The 17010-nt window shown below is 38.5% G+C and overlaps 1 protein-coding gene across 4 annotated transcripts in view; it reads right to left on the bottom strand.

The window, feature by feature from the left end:
- Positions 1–7717: 7717 nt before the first annotated feature.
- The window catches only part of LOC129724916 (proto-oncogene tyrosine-protein kinase ROS), an 80991-nt gene continuing 71698 nt past the window's right edge, over positions 7718–17010 (bottom strand). For 2 of the 4 annotated variants that reach the window (XM_055680197.1, XM_055680222.1), the window contains exons 7-14: positions 11562–11781; positions 10758–11497; positions 10391–10584; positions 10219–10326; positions 9535–10160; positions 9329–9474; positions 9149–9208; positions 7718–9051 (exon numbers count right to left, since the gene is read on the bottom strand). In XM_055680197.1, the coding sequence (XP_055536172.1) occupies positions 8453–9051; positions 9149–9208; positions 9329–9474; positions 9535–10160; positions 10219–10326; positions 10391–10584; positions 10758–11497; positions 11562–11781 (2693 nt within the window). In that variant the 3' untranslated portion in view covers positions 7718–8452. The remainder of the gene's footprint in view (positions 9052–9148; positions 9209–9328; positions 9475–9534; positions 10161–10218; positions 10327–10390; positions 10585–10757; positions 11498–11561; positions 11782–17010) is intronic. The other 2 variants (XM_055680213.1, XM_055680206.1) reach the window with 2 other exon arrangements.

Raw genomic sequence — 17010 nt, 5'->3', positions numbered from 1 at the left:
TTTCCAACCGCAATGTCAATTGCTTGTCAAACCAGGAATCGTAATCGAGAGGATCAACGTTGAAATGGAGCAAATTGTCAGTTGTCAATCAAACGAAGCTTAACCACAGATTTGTTGCTTATAAATGTGTCACCTTCGGAAAGTGTCTTGCTTTACACGTTACATGTCGATTGACTAATTGAGAATGACACAATCTCAATTTTCATTGATTATTTTTCAATAAATCCATTAGAAAACGTGCCCAGAAATATCAAACTTCTTTTGGTTTTCTTTTTCTTGGAGCATATTCGTCAATATAAATTCTAGTAAATTATGCTACTTATCAGTATTCTCGCAGTTTGGAGATAATTTGTTTATAGAGATACATAGTGGTTTTTTCGAAGTCCGTCAAAAAATTAATTTCGGCACTAGAGGATTAATATCCGTTTTGATTGAACTTAATATTAGTTCGACCTACGTGCTTTCAGTTCCTGTAATTTTTCAGGTTTTTGGTCGTTCTTTAACTCAACAAAAAAAAGCACTAAGGAACGAATAAAATACCTAACCAAATTCATACCAATTCCAAACTTTTAAAAAATTTTTGGATTTATAGAATTTTTCAAACTTTCCCGAATTTTCGAATTGAAATCTGTGTACAATAAACGAATTGAAGTCTGTGTACAATAAACAGAAAGTCATGTCCCGAATCGGAATGTAGCACGAAGGCTTTGCTTTGCTTTGCTAGAATGGAAATTTATTACGATTTCCTTTAAGATATCTGGGATATTTTTAATACCTACTTATAAGATTATTATCATTCTAAGGATTTGAGTATACTTAAAATTTGTAGTATTGTTATGATCTTCAAGAATATTTTGTTTTTTAAGTTCTCAAAATTTTTATGAATTTTAATCAAGTGTTTTAAAATTGTCAGAATTTTGAGGACTCCTTTCGGATAGTCTGAGGTTTTAGGAATATTTCCGTCGATTTTCGATTAAAATTGTTGAAAATTACGAATTACAATTTCCTCTAATATCCTACGAATACTAGAAAATGCAAGTTTCAAACCTTAATATGCGGGAAATACTAAATATCTAAGGAATATCAGAAAGCCTATAAATCATAAAATTCCAAAAACTCGTATAAATACCAAAAATCCTGACATTTTCTAGTTAGGACTAAAGAGAGATTGAAACCAACTTCATGAAAATTCGACAATTTTGTTTCCTATATTGACTAAACTAAGGGGATTTCTGACACATAAAAATGTCCTGAATAGATTTCAAAAATGCTGAATCCGGCAAATGTTACCCAGAGAGAATCTGAAAAGAGACATTTCTACTTCCCTCTTCCGATGGATGCTGAATGTAATTAATTGCAATCTAATATCTTTACATTTAGTATCATGGGGTTCTTGAAACAGCCCACCCATGTCCTCGAGAGAAAGTTTCTCCTCGGTAACCACACCGTCGATTTTACCATTCTTGGCAGAGATGTACACGCGATACTCTCTCGTGAAGAGCAAGTAGCTAACAGTTGCGTTTGCTTGCTTCACGTAGTCTCGCTCGTAAGCAGCATGCAACACCTTATATGAGGTTCTCGTTGCTACCGCTATTAAAGGGTGTCACGATGAAATTGCCACACACAAAATTGATTCGCAAAATTCGAGTTTTCATCCGATTGCCATCCAATTTTCAGGGATTGAAAAATAACTATTGAACTTCATTTTACCATTTTACTCGTATTTTATTTACAGTCCGGACGCAAATGCCCGCACCTTGGCCTTAACCTCGGCCATAAGATTGTGCACTACCTGTGAATCAACAGTTTTTTGCATGTAAACCCATACTTTCTTCAGTTCCTCGACTGTCTTCACTAGCACTTCAGGAAGGTGCTGCTTCATAATCGCCCAGTACTCTTCGATGGGGCGGAGCTCTGGAGTGTTGGGAGGGTTGAACATTTTCGGCACGAAATTGACCTTATTGTCCGCATACCACTTCAGCACGTCCTTGGAGTAGTGGCATGAGGCCAAATCCGGCCAGGAGATTGTTGGGACGTTGTGGGCCTTCTGGAGAGTAAGCAGCCGCTTCCGGAGGCACTCTTTCATGTACACCTGTCCGTTCATTGTGTCCTGGGTCACGAAAGGTGCACTCCGCTTCCCGCTCGTGCAGATGGCTTGCCAAACCAGGAATTTCTTCGCAAATTTGGCCATCTTCTGAGTGCGGACATGCTCCGGAACGTTGAACTTATCCTTGGCCGTGAAAAACAGGTTACCGGGGATCTGTTCTAAGTCGGCCTTCACATATGTTTCATCGTCCATGATGCAGCATTCAACTTTCGTCAGCATGTTGAGGTACAACTTCCTGGCACGGGTTTTGGCGGACTTGTTCTGCTTCTCGTCGCGATTAGGGGCCTTTTGTACCTTGAACGTTCGAAGCCCAGCCTTAGTTTTGGCCTTCTGGACAAAACTTCGGCTTAGGTGCAGCTTCTTAGCCACATCCCTAACGGAGGCGTTCGGGTTTCGGTTGAAGGCCCCAACTACGCGGTTGTGATTTTTGGTGTTGTACGGAATACTTTTTCCTTCACTTCGGGGCTTCCGATCGGTGGTCAATCGTTCCTCGAACCGCTTAATCACTCGCGACACCGTGAAATTCGCGATTCCCAATGTTTTTGCGATGGAACGATGCGAGATGTCCTTGTTCTCGTGATGAATGCGCAAGATTTTATCACGCACGAGCTGTTCTTTCGACTCCATTTCCGCGAGTTTTGATCACAGGACTTTAAAACTTGCAGGATGTAAATAATGCACTATGAACTAAATCCACCCAAATTTTCATTAAATTCTACCCAACGGTTAAAAAGTTAGAGCAATTTCATTGTGTGGCAATTTCATCGTGGACACCCTTTACACACTGGAGAATTCTCCATTCAAGCTATTTCTCATTCTTTTCCGCTTTCTTTCTTGCTCGAACTCGCTCCCGATCATATGCACACACTCCCGTCTACTCTCCTCGTGTGTACTCGTCTTTACCTACTCTCCTACTCGCGAGAACTACCAGCCGAAGACAATTGTTTTGAGATGCTTTGCGATGGTTACGGAGGGACAAAAAATAATAGGGTATCAGACTTCTTCGGCAGCGGTTTTATTCGTCTGGTTTTGCATTAGACTGCTGTAGAAAAAAACTTACCAAAGCAGTCCGATATCCTACACGTTACGATACTTTACATATTCTTCGCCCCACTGTCGGCTATCGGTGAATGAAGCAAAACCGGGAAGAAAGCATTTTCGTTTTCGAGCACAGGTTTCCAAGTAATCCTCCTAGTCGAGTATTCCTACTCGCAAGCAGGAGCTTGCGTACTCTTTTGCAGTCGCTGAGTAGCGATACAAAAAAATTTGTTGTCGGTGCGCGCTTGCTGCTACTCAGGGGAATGCATGAAGAATAAAGAATATCTCGAAAGCATGTTTGCAAAAGTCTTGAGAAGCGCAGCATATGTCTCATTCTCAAGCAGAAAGGAGGTGAAACGTTTTTCTTCTCACTTGTTTGGCCTTACCTTCGTAATCTCGGTTATGGCAGAAAACTGTTTTGCCAGGTCTTTGCCAATTCGAATGATATTCAATGGCTTATTTTCAGGCCGAAAGAAAACTACATAGGGACCTTTCAAGGCAAGCTTTTTACCGCACACAAACAATAAACATGCGTATCTGAGGGGGAGGGATCAAATAATTGATGGTAAATGTTAAAACAATTTTGCAAATAATGTGTATTGAATAAATAAACAGACAATCGTATTGAAGAAAAAAAAAATTAAAAAATAGATGTGAAGACTTCACCAGAATTTTTGTATTTTTTGCCTGCTCGCCATCCTGGCTGATAGTTGGGTTAATCCAATATGCAGTCTCCTTCGGCCATCTGAACCAGTACTAGGGGCTAACCAATGGTTGGCGGTTCGGGATATTTCCTTCGGAAACTAAACGGTTTATAGAGTACTGCACTGGTACCGTCTGCACACAATGCAGTATTTTTTATTCGAACGAGTATATTGCGTCTCTAAAAACTAAAGAATCCCCATATCCTTAAAGAACTTAAAAATTTGACGATATTCTAAAAATTCCTAATATAATCTTTATTTAATAATACCTAACATAAAAAAATAAAAAGCCCTAACAAACTAAGAAATCCTCAAAATTATAGTAACTTTATTTAAAGTCTCTTTGATAAATTCGAATCATTGGAATGTAAAAACCTAGTGTTGTTTAAATAAGGTCGAAGAGTGAACGAAAAACGTTGAAGTTGTCATGAATATTAGAAAATCTTGGAATTGTCATTGGAGTCTCCAGAATTGTTCGACATCTATTCAAATTTAACTTCTAAATATTTTCACAAAATAGACAGAAAACCGATAAAATGTTACAGAAAAATGAAAATTAATTAATTGAAATAACCTTATTTTAATAATTTTTACTAAGTTGTCAGTTCGGTTCACCTCTGAGGAGCCCGCTAACTGACGTTGGTCTGTATTTTTTGTGACTTCATATATAAAAAAAGTGTTTAGGATTAGTTTTCGTCGGTAGTTGAAAACTGTTCAAGATTTCTCAGAAGTATTTTTGGAAACGCGGAATTACCTTTACTTTATTTCGGATTAGTTCGACATTCCACTTGCATTCGTGAGCTTTCTTTAGTTGAGTTCCGGAGGGGCAGAACAGATTTTCTCCTGAGTTTACAGTTTCTTAAATTTCCTACTCAGTTGAATCATAATTAATCATAATTTAGAAGAACTAAAAGCAAACGACAAGCTGGTTATATTTTTTGTTTTCAAATTTACAGGGTGCGGCAAAAAAAAATGCGAAAATGTTTGAACTTTAATCTTGGGTTATTTTTTATGTAATTAATGACTTATTTCTGTTGACAGTGTAACAAGTAACGTTTACTTTCAAGTGCTGCATCAAAACATCGGAATTATTCTATTGCAAATTTGAGAGAATGAACGGCAAAGAAGTTTGTTGCCGAAGGAGGTTCTCCAAGCTGACAGGATGTCATGTGGACACAGTTTATCGCATCCAAAAAGTCTCTACATGATGGCCCGGAGCAGCGGAACCCGGAAAGTGAAGGTCCGCGCTTCGCACGTACACTAAAAGTGATTAAATTGATCTGCACAAAGATTCTTCACAGCCCGGCAGAGATGCCAGATGTTTTTGAAAAATGTCTGCAACTGCTCGAAAAACCGCAAAAATCTGCTTGAAATCTGAAAAAAATCTATTCATGATTCGAAAAAATTTCGCTCGCGCTGGTAAAAGTCTGTAAAAATCTGCACACATTTTGAGAAAACTGCGCAAATATAAGGAGACTCTGACAAAAATCTGCAGAAACTATGGAAAATCTGTGAATATCTGCATATCAATAAAAATCTGCACATGGACTCTAAAAATCTGCGTTTTGCCGACAAATCTGCACATCTGGTATCCCTGCGGCCCGGTACGTTCCATCAGGCAACTTGCCAAGGAAACCGAAATTTCTGTACAATCGACGTGAGGGAGTCATCTCCATGATGACTCCACGCATTTTCCATAGATAGAATACAACACCACTTCATCACGGAGCGGGTAAAGGAGCTATGAGTTAATCTTTCGAAGAGATTGTTTTTTTGACGTGGGACTACGTCTTTGTTTACTATACTGGGATGCATTCTGTAAAATTGGAAATGAAACTGGCGAATGTTGCGTCAGATTTCCAACGTGAATAACAGCATAACTACATGATGTATAACAATAACCAATATGTTGTTGGATAGATAAAATCTGTAACAATTTTATAACACGCTAGTTATCATAATTGTTTCACTGCTCAACGGTGAGAATTGATAAAAAGTTATATGAAACTTACGCGAATAATGAACTAATTACATGCGAGCATTCCTAGCACAGACGACGTGAATGGACACCATCCGTTCCATGTGATATTCTCTGTATCAATATCGAAATAAAAATTGACAGAGTCTCCCCCCGTCCCAATAGATCAATTTATTTTTGCTTCCATGAGCTTAGACTAAAACGATGTCTCGAAGGTAAAAGTTTTCCGAAAAGTTTGAAACAATTCCCTTTCTTGAACAATTTCTTAACCTGTTTTCAAAACCTAATAAAAACTGATGTCTTGAAAGAAAACATGCCGGTAAAAGCAGTACCAGTGCCAGTGGAGTAAAGAACCGCAGGTCTCTCGTCGTCTATGATTGCAGCGGTACTCTTCTATTCGTACATTTCAGCGGTACACTTCTATTCATACTACAGCGGTACTATTCGTATTGCAGTGGTACACTTTTGTTCGTACATTTCTATTCGTGTGCAATCGAGGAAAAACTGCAATGCTGCTGTTGATGGTGATTGAAAGTTTATCTCATAAATATGATTACCATAAACTATTCAAGAAAAAATGTAAATTTTTGCTATTCATTCAATTTTATCTTCGATATTCACTAAATAATCGTGACCGGATAGTATCGAAAGAGTAAATTCCACATATACACATTTATAGAAGAGTAAATGCCTGCGAATGCTTGTGAATTTTGGTTTATTTACTAAGATTCATTAGAATCTCTTTTTACATTTCAAAATTGTTAGATGATATATTATTATTCAAAGCTTTATGGTAAAGCGTATGTATATTAGCAGTTTTCGTTATACAGCGAATGTAGTTGTAGGTAGATGAAAAAAAATTGTCAAGCAAAAAACAAAAATGGAATTGTTGAATGTTACGGTTTTTTGCTGGAACTTGTTAATAATTTTGTTAGACATATCTTCTCATGTTTGCCAATTAATAAACCTTTGTAAGGTCTTCTATATTATTTTGAAAGTAAGAACCATATTATAGATTTGATTGAATCAGAGTTAAATAAGACAAAATCATTTATTATTATAATAAGTATTATTGGATTTGGTTTTAGAGGATATAGAGTTAATTCTGACTTTGACGCATTACTAGAAATTCTTGGTGCTTTTTCAACAAGAATGATATGCTTGTGCCTTGTCAAGCACATGTTGTTTGAACAAAAAAATACTACAGGCTAATACTAATATCGTCAAATATATACGATATTCTTTCGAGTGTTGTTGAATATATTTAAAAAAAATTGATTTCCAGGGAAGGCTGAAAAAAAATACGTACAGTCGCTGAGCAAACACCTTGATTCTGTCTTCAGGATCTGTATTTTTCGTAACAAAAAATCCCCTATTTACAGTGTTTAGTCCCACGTCACCATTTCATACAACCCTAGGGCTGTATACCTTGTAGTATTTTGTTTGATGAAGAAAAAATTGATAATCCTGATGTGGCATTCCGTTTCGAGTGATTTTGGTTCGTTTCGACCAGGTGGATGACCACATGCTTTCTCTTTCTATGTTGTATTAGTGAAGAGTCTTATTGATATATGGTGGAATATTTCCAATATTGGATATTACAAAGTATTTATCGTTGCAATTTTAGGCGTCGTTGTGATGTCAATGTGTCGGAAAAACGATAGATATCAGAATGTATCAACCAATATCGTATAATATTACCGAATTTTTTTTTCATTTTTTTCTTGCCGCAACCTGTAACAGTCAACCTGTCAAGTATTTAGGGCAGAATAGCTCAAATTTACTCGAAAAATATTTTTCTCCTCGACAATTCCCCATAGGAAAACTGTGTGCAAAACACATTTAGAACGTGGAAAGTGATGGTTTACTCCAGTAAAAAAACACACACCGTTCTTATTGAAAATTAAAATCCTAGAATACATATATTTCTCTGATTCTAACGCTAGTTTATTTTTGGTTTCGGTTCTAAACTCACATCCTTTGTTGTTTCGCTTCATTCTCAGCTAACAAACGCTTCGCTAAGTAGTGTACTACTTTAATCGACAATCGGAATAACTTATTGCTCCTGGTAAAAAGTAGTGTGTAGTTGTTTCAGTTGTGAATGTTACGTTACATTGGTAATAATAATAATCAAAATATTTTACACTCCACTATCAGTCAAATCTTCCGCGCACCCTTCCAACCAGTGTCACCTCTTAATATAAGGGTGACAGCGAACAACCTCACACTCACCTATTTACAATTTGAATTGCTTAAAAGTATGTACACACACATAGGTATATAAAAAAATAAAAGTAGAACAGTGAACATGTTTTATCTTAGTAGGAAAATTTTACACGTAAGCAACCGCTTAACCCCGAACGGAGCCCTAGCCTTGGGGGCGGGCTACGCCGGTACCCAGCGGTGCCCTCTTTTGGCGACGAGAACACTGACATTTGGAACATGGATTATAACCTTAAAAGCTAGTTTGGTTTTGTTTGTTTGTTTGTTTGTTTGTTCGTACGTCTAAATTTGCTCTATCTATGTACAGTTTGCGCACTGCCATGGTGCTTCAGTCGGTCCTTTACCGTTCGTAGTTTTAGGCTGTTGTCTTTGGAATGTGGTTTTGTCGACTTCGTCTTCGATTCACATTGACGTTTTGCATTCGTTGACCATCGTCAGCTGGGCACCGCTGTTAATACTATCGTCGTTTGCGTCGTCGCACGGTAGCGATGCTTCCTGGCCGCCCTGGTCTCGGTCGCTGGTGGTTTCAGCCGGTAGCTTCACAGTGAGAATCGAGTTGATCGGCAGCAGTGCCTCCAGGCTGGAACAATCCTCCACCCGCGGTTGTTGGGGCTGATGTTGGTGATGGTGATGAGCGGCCATCGACGCTGGCAGTGTACTGGCGGTGCTCACCGTTGATGAACTGGAAAACGTTCGACCTTTGTTGCTGCTACAGCTTGGATGCTGCTGCTGCTGTTGTTGTTGTTGAAGGATAATCTGGTGGATTGGAATTTCGTACCCGTTGTCGGTGGGCATTGGGAGGCTGTTCATTAAACCGGCCGTCAACGGGACGTCCTCTCCTCCAGTTGAACACTTGCTGTTGGTACTGTTGCTGTCGTCATACACTAGCTCCAGGTACTTGGGTATCATCGTGCTCATCACGGTGGCCCCACTACTGCTGGATGAGGTCGGGGGTGTTATGATGAATGCTCCGCCGCTTCCACTGTTGCCGAATTTGATGTCTGTACAGACAAAAAAAAAGAAGAGTCGGGGGTTAGTTTTAATTTGGTTAGATTCGTTCGAGCTTTGGACGGCAATGAAATGAAGCTTGATATGTACCTGCCATGAACGGATTGTGATTGATGTCGGAAAGCAGATAGGATCGGTTAAATACCGCACCTAGAAGTATGCACAAAACAAAGCGAGAACCGGTTAGGGGTGATGCACGTGACAAGCGTGGAATGGTTAGGTGGAATGTTAGTAAAGTACAAGCGTAGGTTTGAGCATAAGACGCCTTACCATTCTGCACCTTACAGGGGAATTGGGAGGTGATTTGGATCGAGTCGCTCGTTCGTTTCTCCAGGGATTGCAGAATGTCCAGACAGTAACGGAACGTTGGCCGATCGTCCGGCGAGTAGCTCCAGCACTTCATCATCAGTTGGTAGCTGCAATGGGGTTGGAAGCGCTTAGTAATACGAACAACCAGCAGTAGGGAGTTAACTTACAGCTCATCGGGACAATCCTGTGGTCGCGTAAGTCGACCTCCATCCCGAACGTAGTGCAAAACTTCCAGATTGTTTCTAGCCGGGTAAGGCTGCTGTCCCAGGGTCATAATCTCCCACAACAAAACCCCGAAAGCCCAGATATCGGACTGCGAGGTGAACACGCCGTCCACCAAACTTTCCGGTGACATCCACCGGACGGGCAGTAGTCCCTCGCCCTCTTTTCGATAGTAGTCATTTTTGTAGATGTCCCTCGCCAGCCCGAAGTCTCCGATCTTCACCACTCGCTCCTTCGGATCCGGCGATGAAACCAGACAGTTCCGACAGGCCAAATCCCGATGCACAAAGTGCATCTCCTCTAGGTAGCGACAACCGGTAGCCACATCGACACACATCGTAATCAAATCCAGCAGCGTCAGCGGCGATGGATTGCCCGGCGTGGGTCGATTCGAGCGCAAATAACTCAACAGATCACCACCTCGCATCAGCTCCATAATGATGTACAACGAATCCAGATCCAAGCAGATGCCGATCAGCTTCAGAATGTGCTTGTGCTTAAAGTTACTCATCAGATGGGCTTCCTGGAGGAATTCAGCCTTCTCCTGTTCGGTTGCTCCCTTTCTCAGCGTCTACAAAAAAAATCAATCAACAACCCATAACCTCGAGATCCTCGAACTCAAAGCTCACCTTGATCGCAACCCTGGTTTCCACCCCGTCCCCAACACCCTTCACAATACCCTCGTACACCTCACCGAAAGCTCCGCTTCCCAGGAAGGGCGAACTGGTCATCGTAATCTGCAACAAAAAGAGGTCGATAACCATCATGAAACTACCATAAAGCTTTTCACCGACGTCTTACCTGCTCCCGTCGGATTTGCGGCAATAGTGCGATCTCCGAGTCCGTGAGCGGCCCCGAACTGTACAGGATGTTTTGGCTGTGAATGAAATTGCCACGCCGGGGCAGCTCGCGGAGGTTCGCTAGCTCCACATCTGGAATGCGAGTAGTGGTTGCATCAATAAAATTTTTCTTTTCTATCTCTGCACGGCGGAACGCTGCAAGAAGACACAATGGAATATAACACAAATGATGCTGATGCTGATCTTGGCTGATCGTAATGAGACGATGATCGAGTTAAGGTCTGTGCAGGTGAAGGTGATGATGGATGGGGTGGAGAAGGAAGAAGAACGGATAGGTTGAGATTCTAGATGTGACTCGTTTCACTTACCACAAACGAAAATCAGCAGCAGGAAAATGAGAAAGATGGCGGCACCGAAGATGACGGTGATCATCAGGTAGAAGCCAGTTTGGCCGGAAAGAAGCGGCTGACTGATGGGTTCACTTTCGCCACTAAACGGACCCCAACCGCAGCTGTTGCGTGCTCGCACCCGGAACGTGTGCTTGTGGATCGGTTGCTTCTCCGGGATGATCCAGTAAACGTCGGTCCCATTGTACACCAGATCCCAGCGCTCGTCGAAGGTCTGATACTCTTGACTGTCGGTCGAACCGACGTCAACCCGGGTGGGGATTGTGTTGTTCATGTCTTCCAAGCTGTCATCTTCAAGTTCTTCGCCACTTTCCGGAGCTAGGGCAGCTCGTTCGACGCGGTTGGTGGTGCGGGGAGATCGGACTAGCGCTTCCAGCGCGTACTCCAGAATTGGTGCTCCATTATCCTTAGAAGGCTCCCAGGAAACCTTGTAGACATCCTGTCGTATTAGGGTGACAATCGGTTGCCCTGGAGCGCTCGGTCGATCGGCTTCGGTTTCGTAGATAAATCGGGCATCCGGAGGCCACACGTACGGTTCCTTTCGGTTCGGATAGAACAGCAAAACGATGAAGCGGTACTGCGTCTTCGGTTGAAGTCCACTCACGTGGAAGATGCCACTCTCCGGGATGGTCGTGTTGACATCCGTTTCGAACACAGTCTCCCAGGTTTTACTACCCACGGCGGAGTACTGTACCTTATAGCTGCGTATGAAAATACGGACAAAATTAACCGTCAACTCTCGGACTAGTAAGGGCGGAGACTTACGTCGAGATGTTCATGTGGGGCCGCCAGCTGACGCCCAGCTCGGTGGATGAGTTGAACACCAGACGGATGTCCTCGGGTTCCGGGAAGGTGACGATGTTAACGTGGTCGCTCTCACTGTAGGTGGACTCCGTCGAGTACGCCATAATCCAGATGGTGTAGGCCTGGTTCGGCTGTAGTTTCGTCAGGTTGATCGATAGGCTGGTGGAATCTTCATCAAAATCTGTGAAGAGAAAATGAAGGTTAGTGAGTCCAATAAATCGCATTGTCAGCGTATGTTACAACATTATTCACTCTTAGAAAATGCCCACTAAAACGACCGAAACGTCGGACAAGGTACAGGAAGTATTACGTGTTTTTCGTTATTCACACCAGTTGTATTATAATAGGGACTTATTTTTTGTTAGAAGGAGAGTCAACAAGAGTACTATAGAATTCAGAATGAAGGAAGGGTCTGAGAATGTACCCATACTAAAGTCGTTTGACAAACCAAATGGCCTGATTCTACTAAGATTCGAACCGATGACCTTTCGTTACCAAAGCGGACTATGTAACCTTGCGGCTACGGAGCTCCCCTGCGCTACGACCCCACTGACACTAACAGTCTCTCCCGAGCCAAGACTCGAACCAACGACGACTGGCTTGTTAGGCCAGCATCGTACCTTGAGGCCATCTGGGGGATGCATGGAGAGGGACAGGAGAAAAAATGACATTAAAAATAAGTTAAGTATACAACCCAAAAAACCCCAAAAATATATCTAGGCGAAAAAAATCGAAGCAGGTAAAACTAGAAAACTCATGAACCGAAAGAAGACAACAGAACAATGTAACAATAATAATTCAGGAAACCTAAAAGAAAACAAACAAGAAATATAGACAATTAAAAACTTGTGATGCAGATAAAATATTAGAAAAATAAGAGGTAAGAAAAATCGAAAATATAATAAAAGCACGAATGAACTGGGAAAGTTGAAAAGCTGCTGACCACTGAACAAAGAATTTGACAACAAAAACCGCAAAAAGTATGCAACTGTCAAAAAATAATGTTGGGAAAATAAGCAATCAAACAAAAACAAAAAAGCGCCAAAAATATAACAGTATAAAGAGTACAAAACAAAGAACAAATAAGCAAAACCCAACACAAAAAAATAAAGGCGAATACACTAGGAACCAGGAAACATTCAGAAAAAAATAACAGAAAACACAATAAAAACATAAAATTCAAAATATGAAATTAAAAACACAGCCATAGTATAGGAAAAAATCCGCGAATAATGGAACAACAAAAAACTGAAAACCATGAAAAAAACATTAGGAAACATCCCTTAATGACATCGATTTTTTCAAGATTTTTTTGGATCTTCCCTCTTCTCCATCGTAGCCCTCTAGATAGTTACGTAGCTTAATAACAAACCCCCACCCACATTACATTTTTTTTTTTGCAAATCTTATTAAAAAAGGATAAGAAAGTAATAAGAATGACCCTAAACAGAAAAAAACAGTGATAAAAAAGAACAATTAGAAAACAAATTACAGGATATCAAAATAATTAATAGAAACTGGAAAACAGAAATAACAGCAAACCAGAAAATAGAAAATTTAAAAATAGAAATATAACAAAATCTAACAAAGAAAGATGTGTAGCCGCATTACTCGTAAGTTACTGAGTCCGCTTTGTCAAGAAAATAGTCGGAGGTTCGAATCTTAGTAGAATTATGCCATCCGAGTCAAAAAGGACTTAAGGCAAGGTTTATTCTCGGGCTTCCCAACCACTTACCCTTCCTTGACGCTGAATTTTATATAACCTTGGTGTGTCTTCCTCTTACAAAAAAAAGTCCCTTCTTTAATAAAACTGGTCAGAAGTACGCCTAACGAAACTTCTCCAGGGAATTGAAAATGGCGATATTTGGCAGAAGGAACGAAGCTCGATATAGTAGAGCAGTAAGCGTGTAAGGGCAAGGGTAAATCCATATTACACACAAGCATGGATAAATAATAAGCATGTCCCTTCTCAACGACCTTCCAGTTGGTCTTGAATGCAGTGAGGAAGTCCATACAGAAAAAAACATTGAACAAAAACAAAAAAGAAGAGTAAACGGAATGACATAACAACACAACGTATCAAATTTATACAAATTCAAACAGACAGCAGGAGGAAACAAAAAAAAAACTGAGATTGAAAAAAATTGAAAAAGATCTATTTAATGGTACAAAGGGAATACAACACAAAACGAGAAACAAAATAAATGAAGTAACAGAAACAAAAAAAATACCGAAAAATAAAAGAATTACAACAAAAAACAAAAACATAGAAAACGAAATCAAATAGAAAACAGAACTTACTGAAAAAACAACGAAAAAACACGGAAAAGAAGTCAGAATAACATAAGCACATAGAAACAAAAACATAAAATGAGCTGAAGAGCAGAAATGAAGCAGAATAATAGAGAAAAACTTATCAACCGAAAAAGGTTTAGCAGGGAAATGGAAAATAGTTAATAAATAGAACTTCAGAACATAAAAACTCATGAACCGATCACGAAAGAAGCAATAATAATAAAGCAGAATCTTTGAACTTTTTTCAACTAAAACAATACAATACTAGAGAATTAGATAAAAAGAAAAGAGTCTGTAAAATAGGTAATTAGAAAACAAAAAAGCAGAAAATATATTAAAAACCGAATTATAAAATTTATTAGTTTTTCTTCTGCTTTCGTTTAATCTGTTCTTGTTGAAAGTACCAATACTCCCTTTCAGCTTTTTTTTTCTGGTCTTCCTGTACCTCTGTTTCGAGCTTTTTCTTCTATCTGTTTTTTTTGCTCCTATTTTCTCATATGTTTTGCGTTTTCTATTAATTTTTTTTTTTACTTTTTCGATTATTCCGTTTCTCTACTCATTGTTTACAACTTTCCGTTTTTATTTTTTAATTTGCATTTGTTGTGTCTGTTTTTTCAGTGTTTCTGTTTTGCTTTGGTTCTGTTGTAAGAGTATTGAAATTTAAGTGTTTTTTTTTCCTCATCTATAAAATTTAAGTGTTTTAACTTCTCATTTCTCGATTTTCAAGACTTTCAGTGCATTTTTGTTTCTGTGTTATTTGTGTGTTTTTTAGTGTCGATGAAAATCTGTTTTTTTTCGGTTCCTAATTTTTTTCGTTTTTCTGATTTGTGTTTTCAAGTCGCTCTGTTTACCTGTTTTGTTTTATTTTTGCCGTATTATATTTAAAATGTTCTCTCTCTAGTTATTTCCTTTCCCGGTCTTGCGTATTTGTTCTCTATTCTTGTATTTCATTGTTATTTCTTTTTGTTTTTAGTTCTCAATTGTCTATTTTTTATTTACGCTTGACTACTGCTGTGTCCTTTTTTTTTCTTTTGTTCATTTTGTCTGTTTTCAAGAGCGCTTATTTCTTCTCGTTTTTACATATTTTGTGTTCTCTCAGTTGATCTTTTGCTATCTTTTGCATTTTTTTTTGCTATATTTTGCATCTTAGTTGCTTGATTAATATTTAATTTTTTTTTCGTCGTTTTTTGGTATAAATGGTGTTTATTTCCTCTTGTTTTAAAATATTCTGTTATTTCTGTTCGTCTCCTAGCTGGTCTCGAGGTACGATGCTGGCCTAACAAGCCAGTTGTCGTAGGTTCGAGTCTCGGCTCGGGAGAGACTGTTAGTGTTAGTAGGATCGTAGCGCTGGCCCCGCAGTTGTCTTGTACACTTAACAGTTGGCTGCGAAGTCTGTGTATAGTAAACATAAAGTCAAGTTCCGAATCGGAATGTAGCACCAAGGCTTTGCTTTGCTTTTTTTTGTTATTTCTGTTTTACGGTTTATTGATTCTTCTAGTATGAATTCATTTCCTTTATCCGTTTTTGTCTTTCTATATTGACATTTTCGCTGTTATGTGCCGTTTAGGTTTTTTGTGTTTTACGTGTCTAATTTTAATTTGTCAATGGGATTATTTTTATTTATTCAATGTTTTCAAGTCTCTCTGTTTTCCTTTTTGTCTTATTTTCGCTGTATCATTTTGCATTTTTTTTTTCGCTCGCGTTTTTTTTTTCTTGTTCAACTTTTTTTCTTCTGTTATTCTGCTGTTATTCATTTGAAATTTGAATTTTTCATTCATCCGTTATTTATTTTGCTACTATTATTGTCTGTTATTTTTTATACTATAGTAGAAATTTTTAGATTTGCGCTTGTCTACTTTTGTGTTCTCATTTATTTTGTTTTTCAGTTTTCAACTTTATTGCTTTCACGTTTGTCTGTGTATCGTTTTTTTTTAATTTACTGGTTGTTCGGTAATGTTGTTTACGGATCATATTCTAATTTCTCCATAACTGTTTTTCTGGTTTTGTTTGTACTTATGTTTTACTTAACTAACTCAAATAAAGTTTATAATTGTTTTTCAAACTTATTTATTTTCATGAGCTCTTGCTTCTGTTTGTTTTCTTTCTTGTTTTTTTGCTTATCCCTGTTTCTATAGTTTCATATTATCTTGTCCTGTTGTTTTTTTTTTTTGGTATTGAGGCTTTTTTTTCGAACTGAATTTCTTTTTTTTAACAACGGCTTTTTCCCGTTAACACGCAAGTTCACGTTTTTCCAAATCTGTATCATATTTCCAGTTCGCTTAGTTTTCGTTCTCTCTACTATATATACTGTCTGCTTAATGAACATTGAGGCTATTTATTTCTTTATTTTATTTCGATGTTAATGTTTCTATTTTTATTATGCATCTATATTTTTGTTCTTGTTTTACTAAATGATTTCCTGCATGTCAATTTGTTTGTGTTTGTGTTTCCAAGTCTCCCTTTTTCCTATTTTTATTTCTTGTTTGCTCTAACTTTTCAATTGGTTTCTCTTTTCCGTTTTCGTTATCTATTTTATTCCCTGTTGTTGCATCTCTGATCTCTTCTCCTCTATCCTATTGTTGTTCAGTTTTTAGATTATATGTTCAAAATACTTTCAAGTTTACGTTTCTACTCTTCTACAATTTGATTTACGACTTTTTGACGTAGAATTGCGTTTTTCAGGATGTTCGACTGGTGTGAAATGAAATTCAAAATACAGAAAAGGAAAAAATAGTCGTTTTTTCCCTGATTCTGGCAGTAGTCGAATGGAAGATCCTCTATGCATCCACCCAAGTGCATAAAATTGTAATTTGATTTTTCGAATTATTGTTCTTTTGAGAGAGACGGAACAAAAAAAACGAATTCACGCAGTGACAGGCCACAAAATAGTAAAGAACAGCAACGTAGCCAAAAACAGCTGAACAGGAAACAGAAAATATATTAAAAAACAAATTATAAATTTCCTCTGCTTGTTTTTTATTCTGTCTTGTTGAAAGTACCAACACTCCCTTTCATCTTTTTTTCCGGGTCTACCTATACTTCTGTTTCAAGCTTTTTCTTCTATCTGTTTTTTTGCTCCTATTTTTCTCATATGTTTTGCGTTTTCTACTTAGTC

The sequence above is a fragment of the Wyeomyia smithii genome, chromosome 1, assembly GCF_029784165.1.
Source record: "Wyeomyia smithii strain HCP4-BCI-WySm-NY-G18 chromosome 1, ASM2978416v1, whole genome shotgun sequence".
NCBI classification, from domain to species: Eukaryota; Metazoa; Arthropoda; class Insecta; order Diptera; family Culicidae; genus Wyeomyia; species Wyeomyia smithii.
This window is presented reverse-complemented; position numbering and strand designations above follow the sequence as displayed.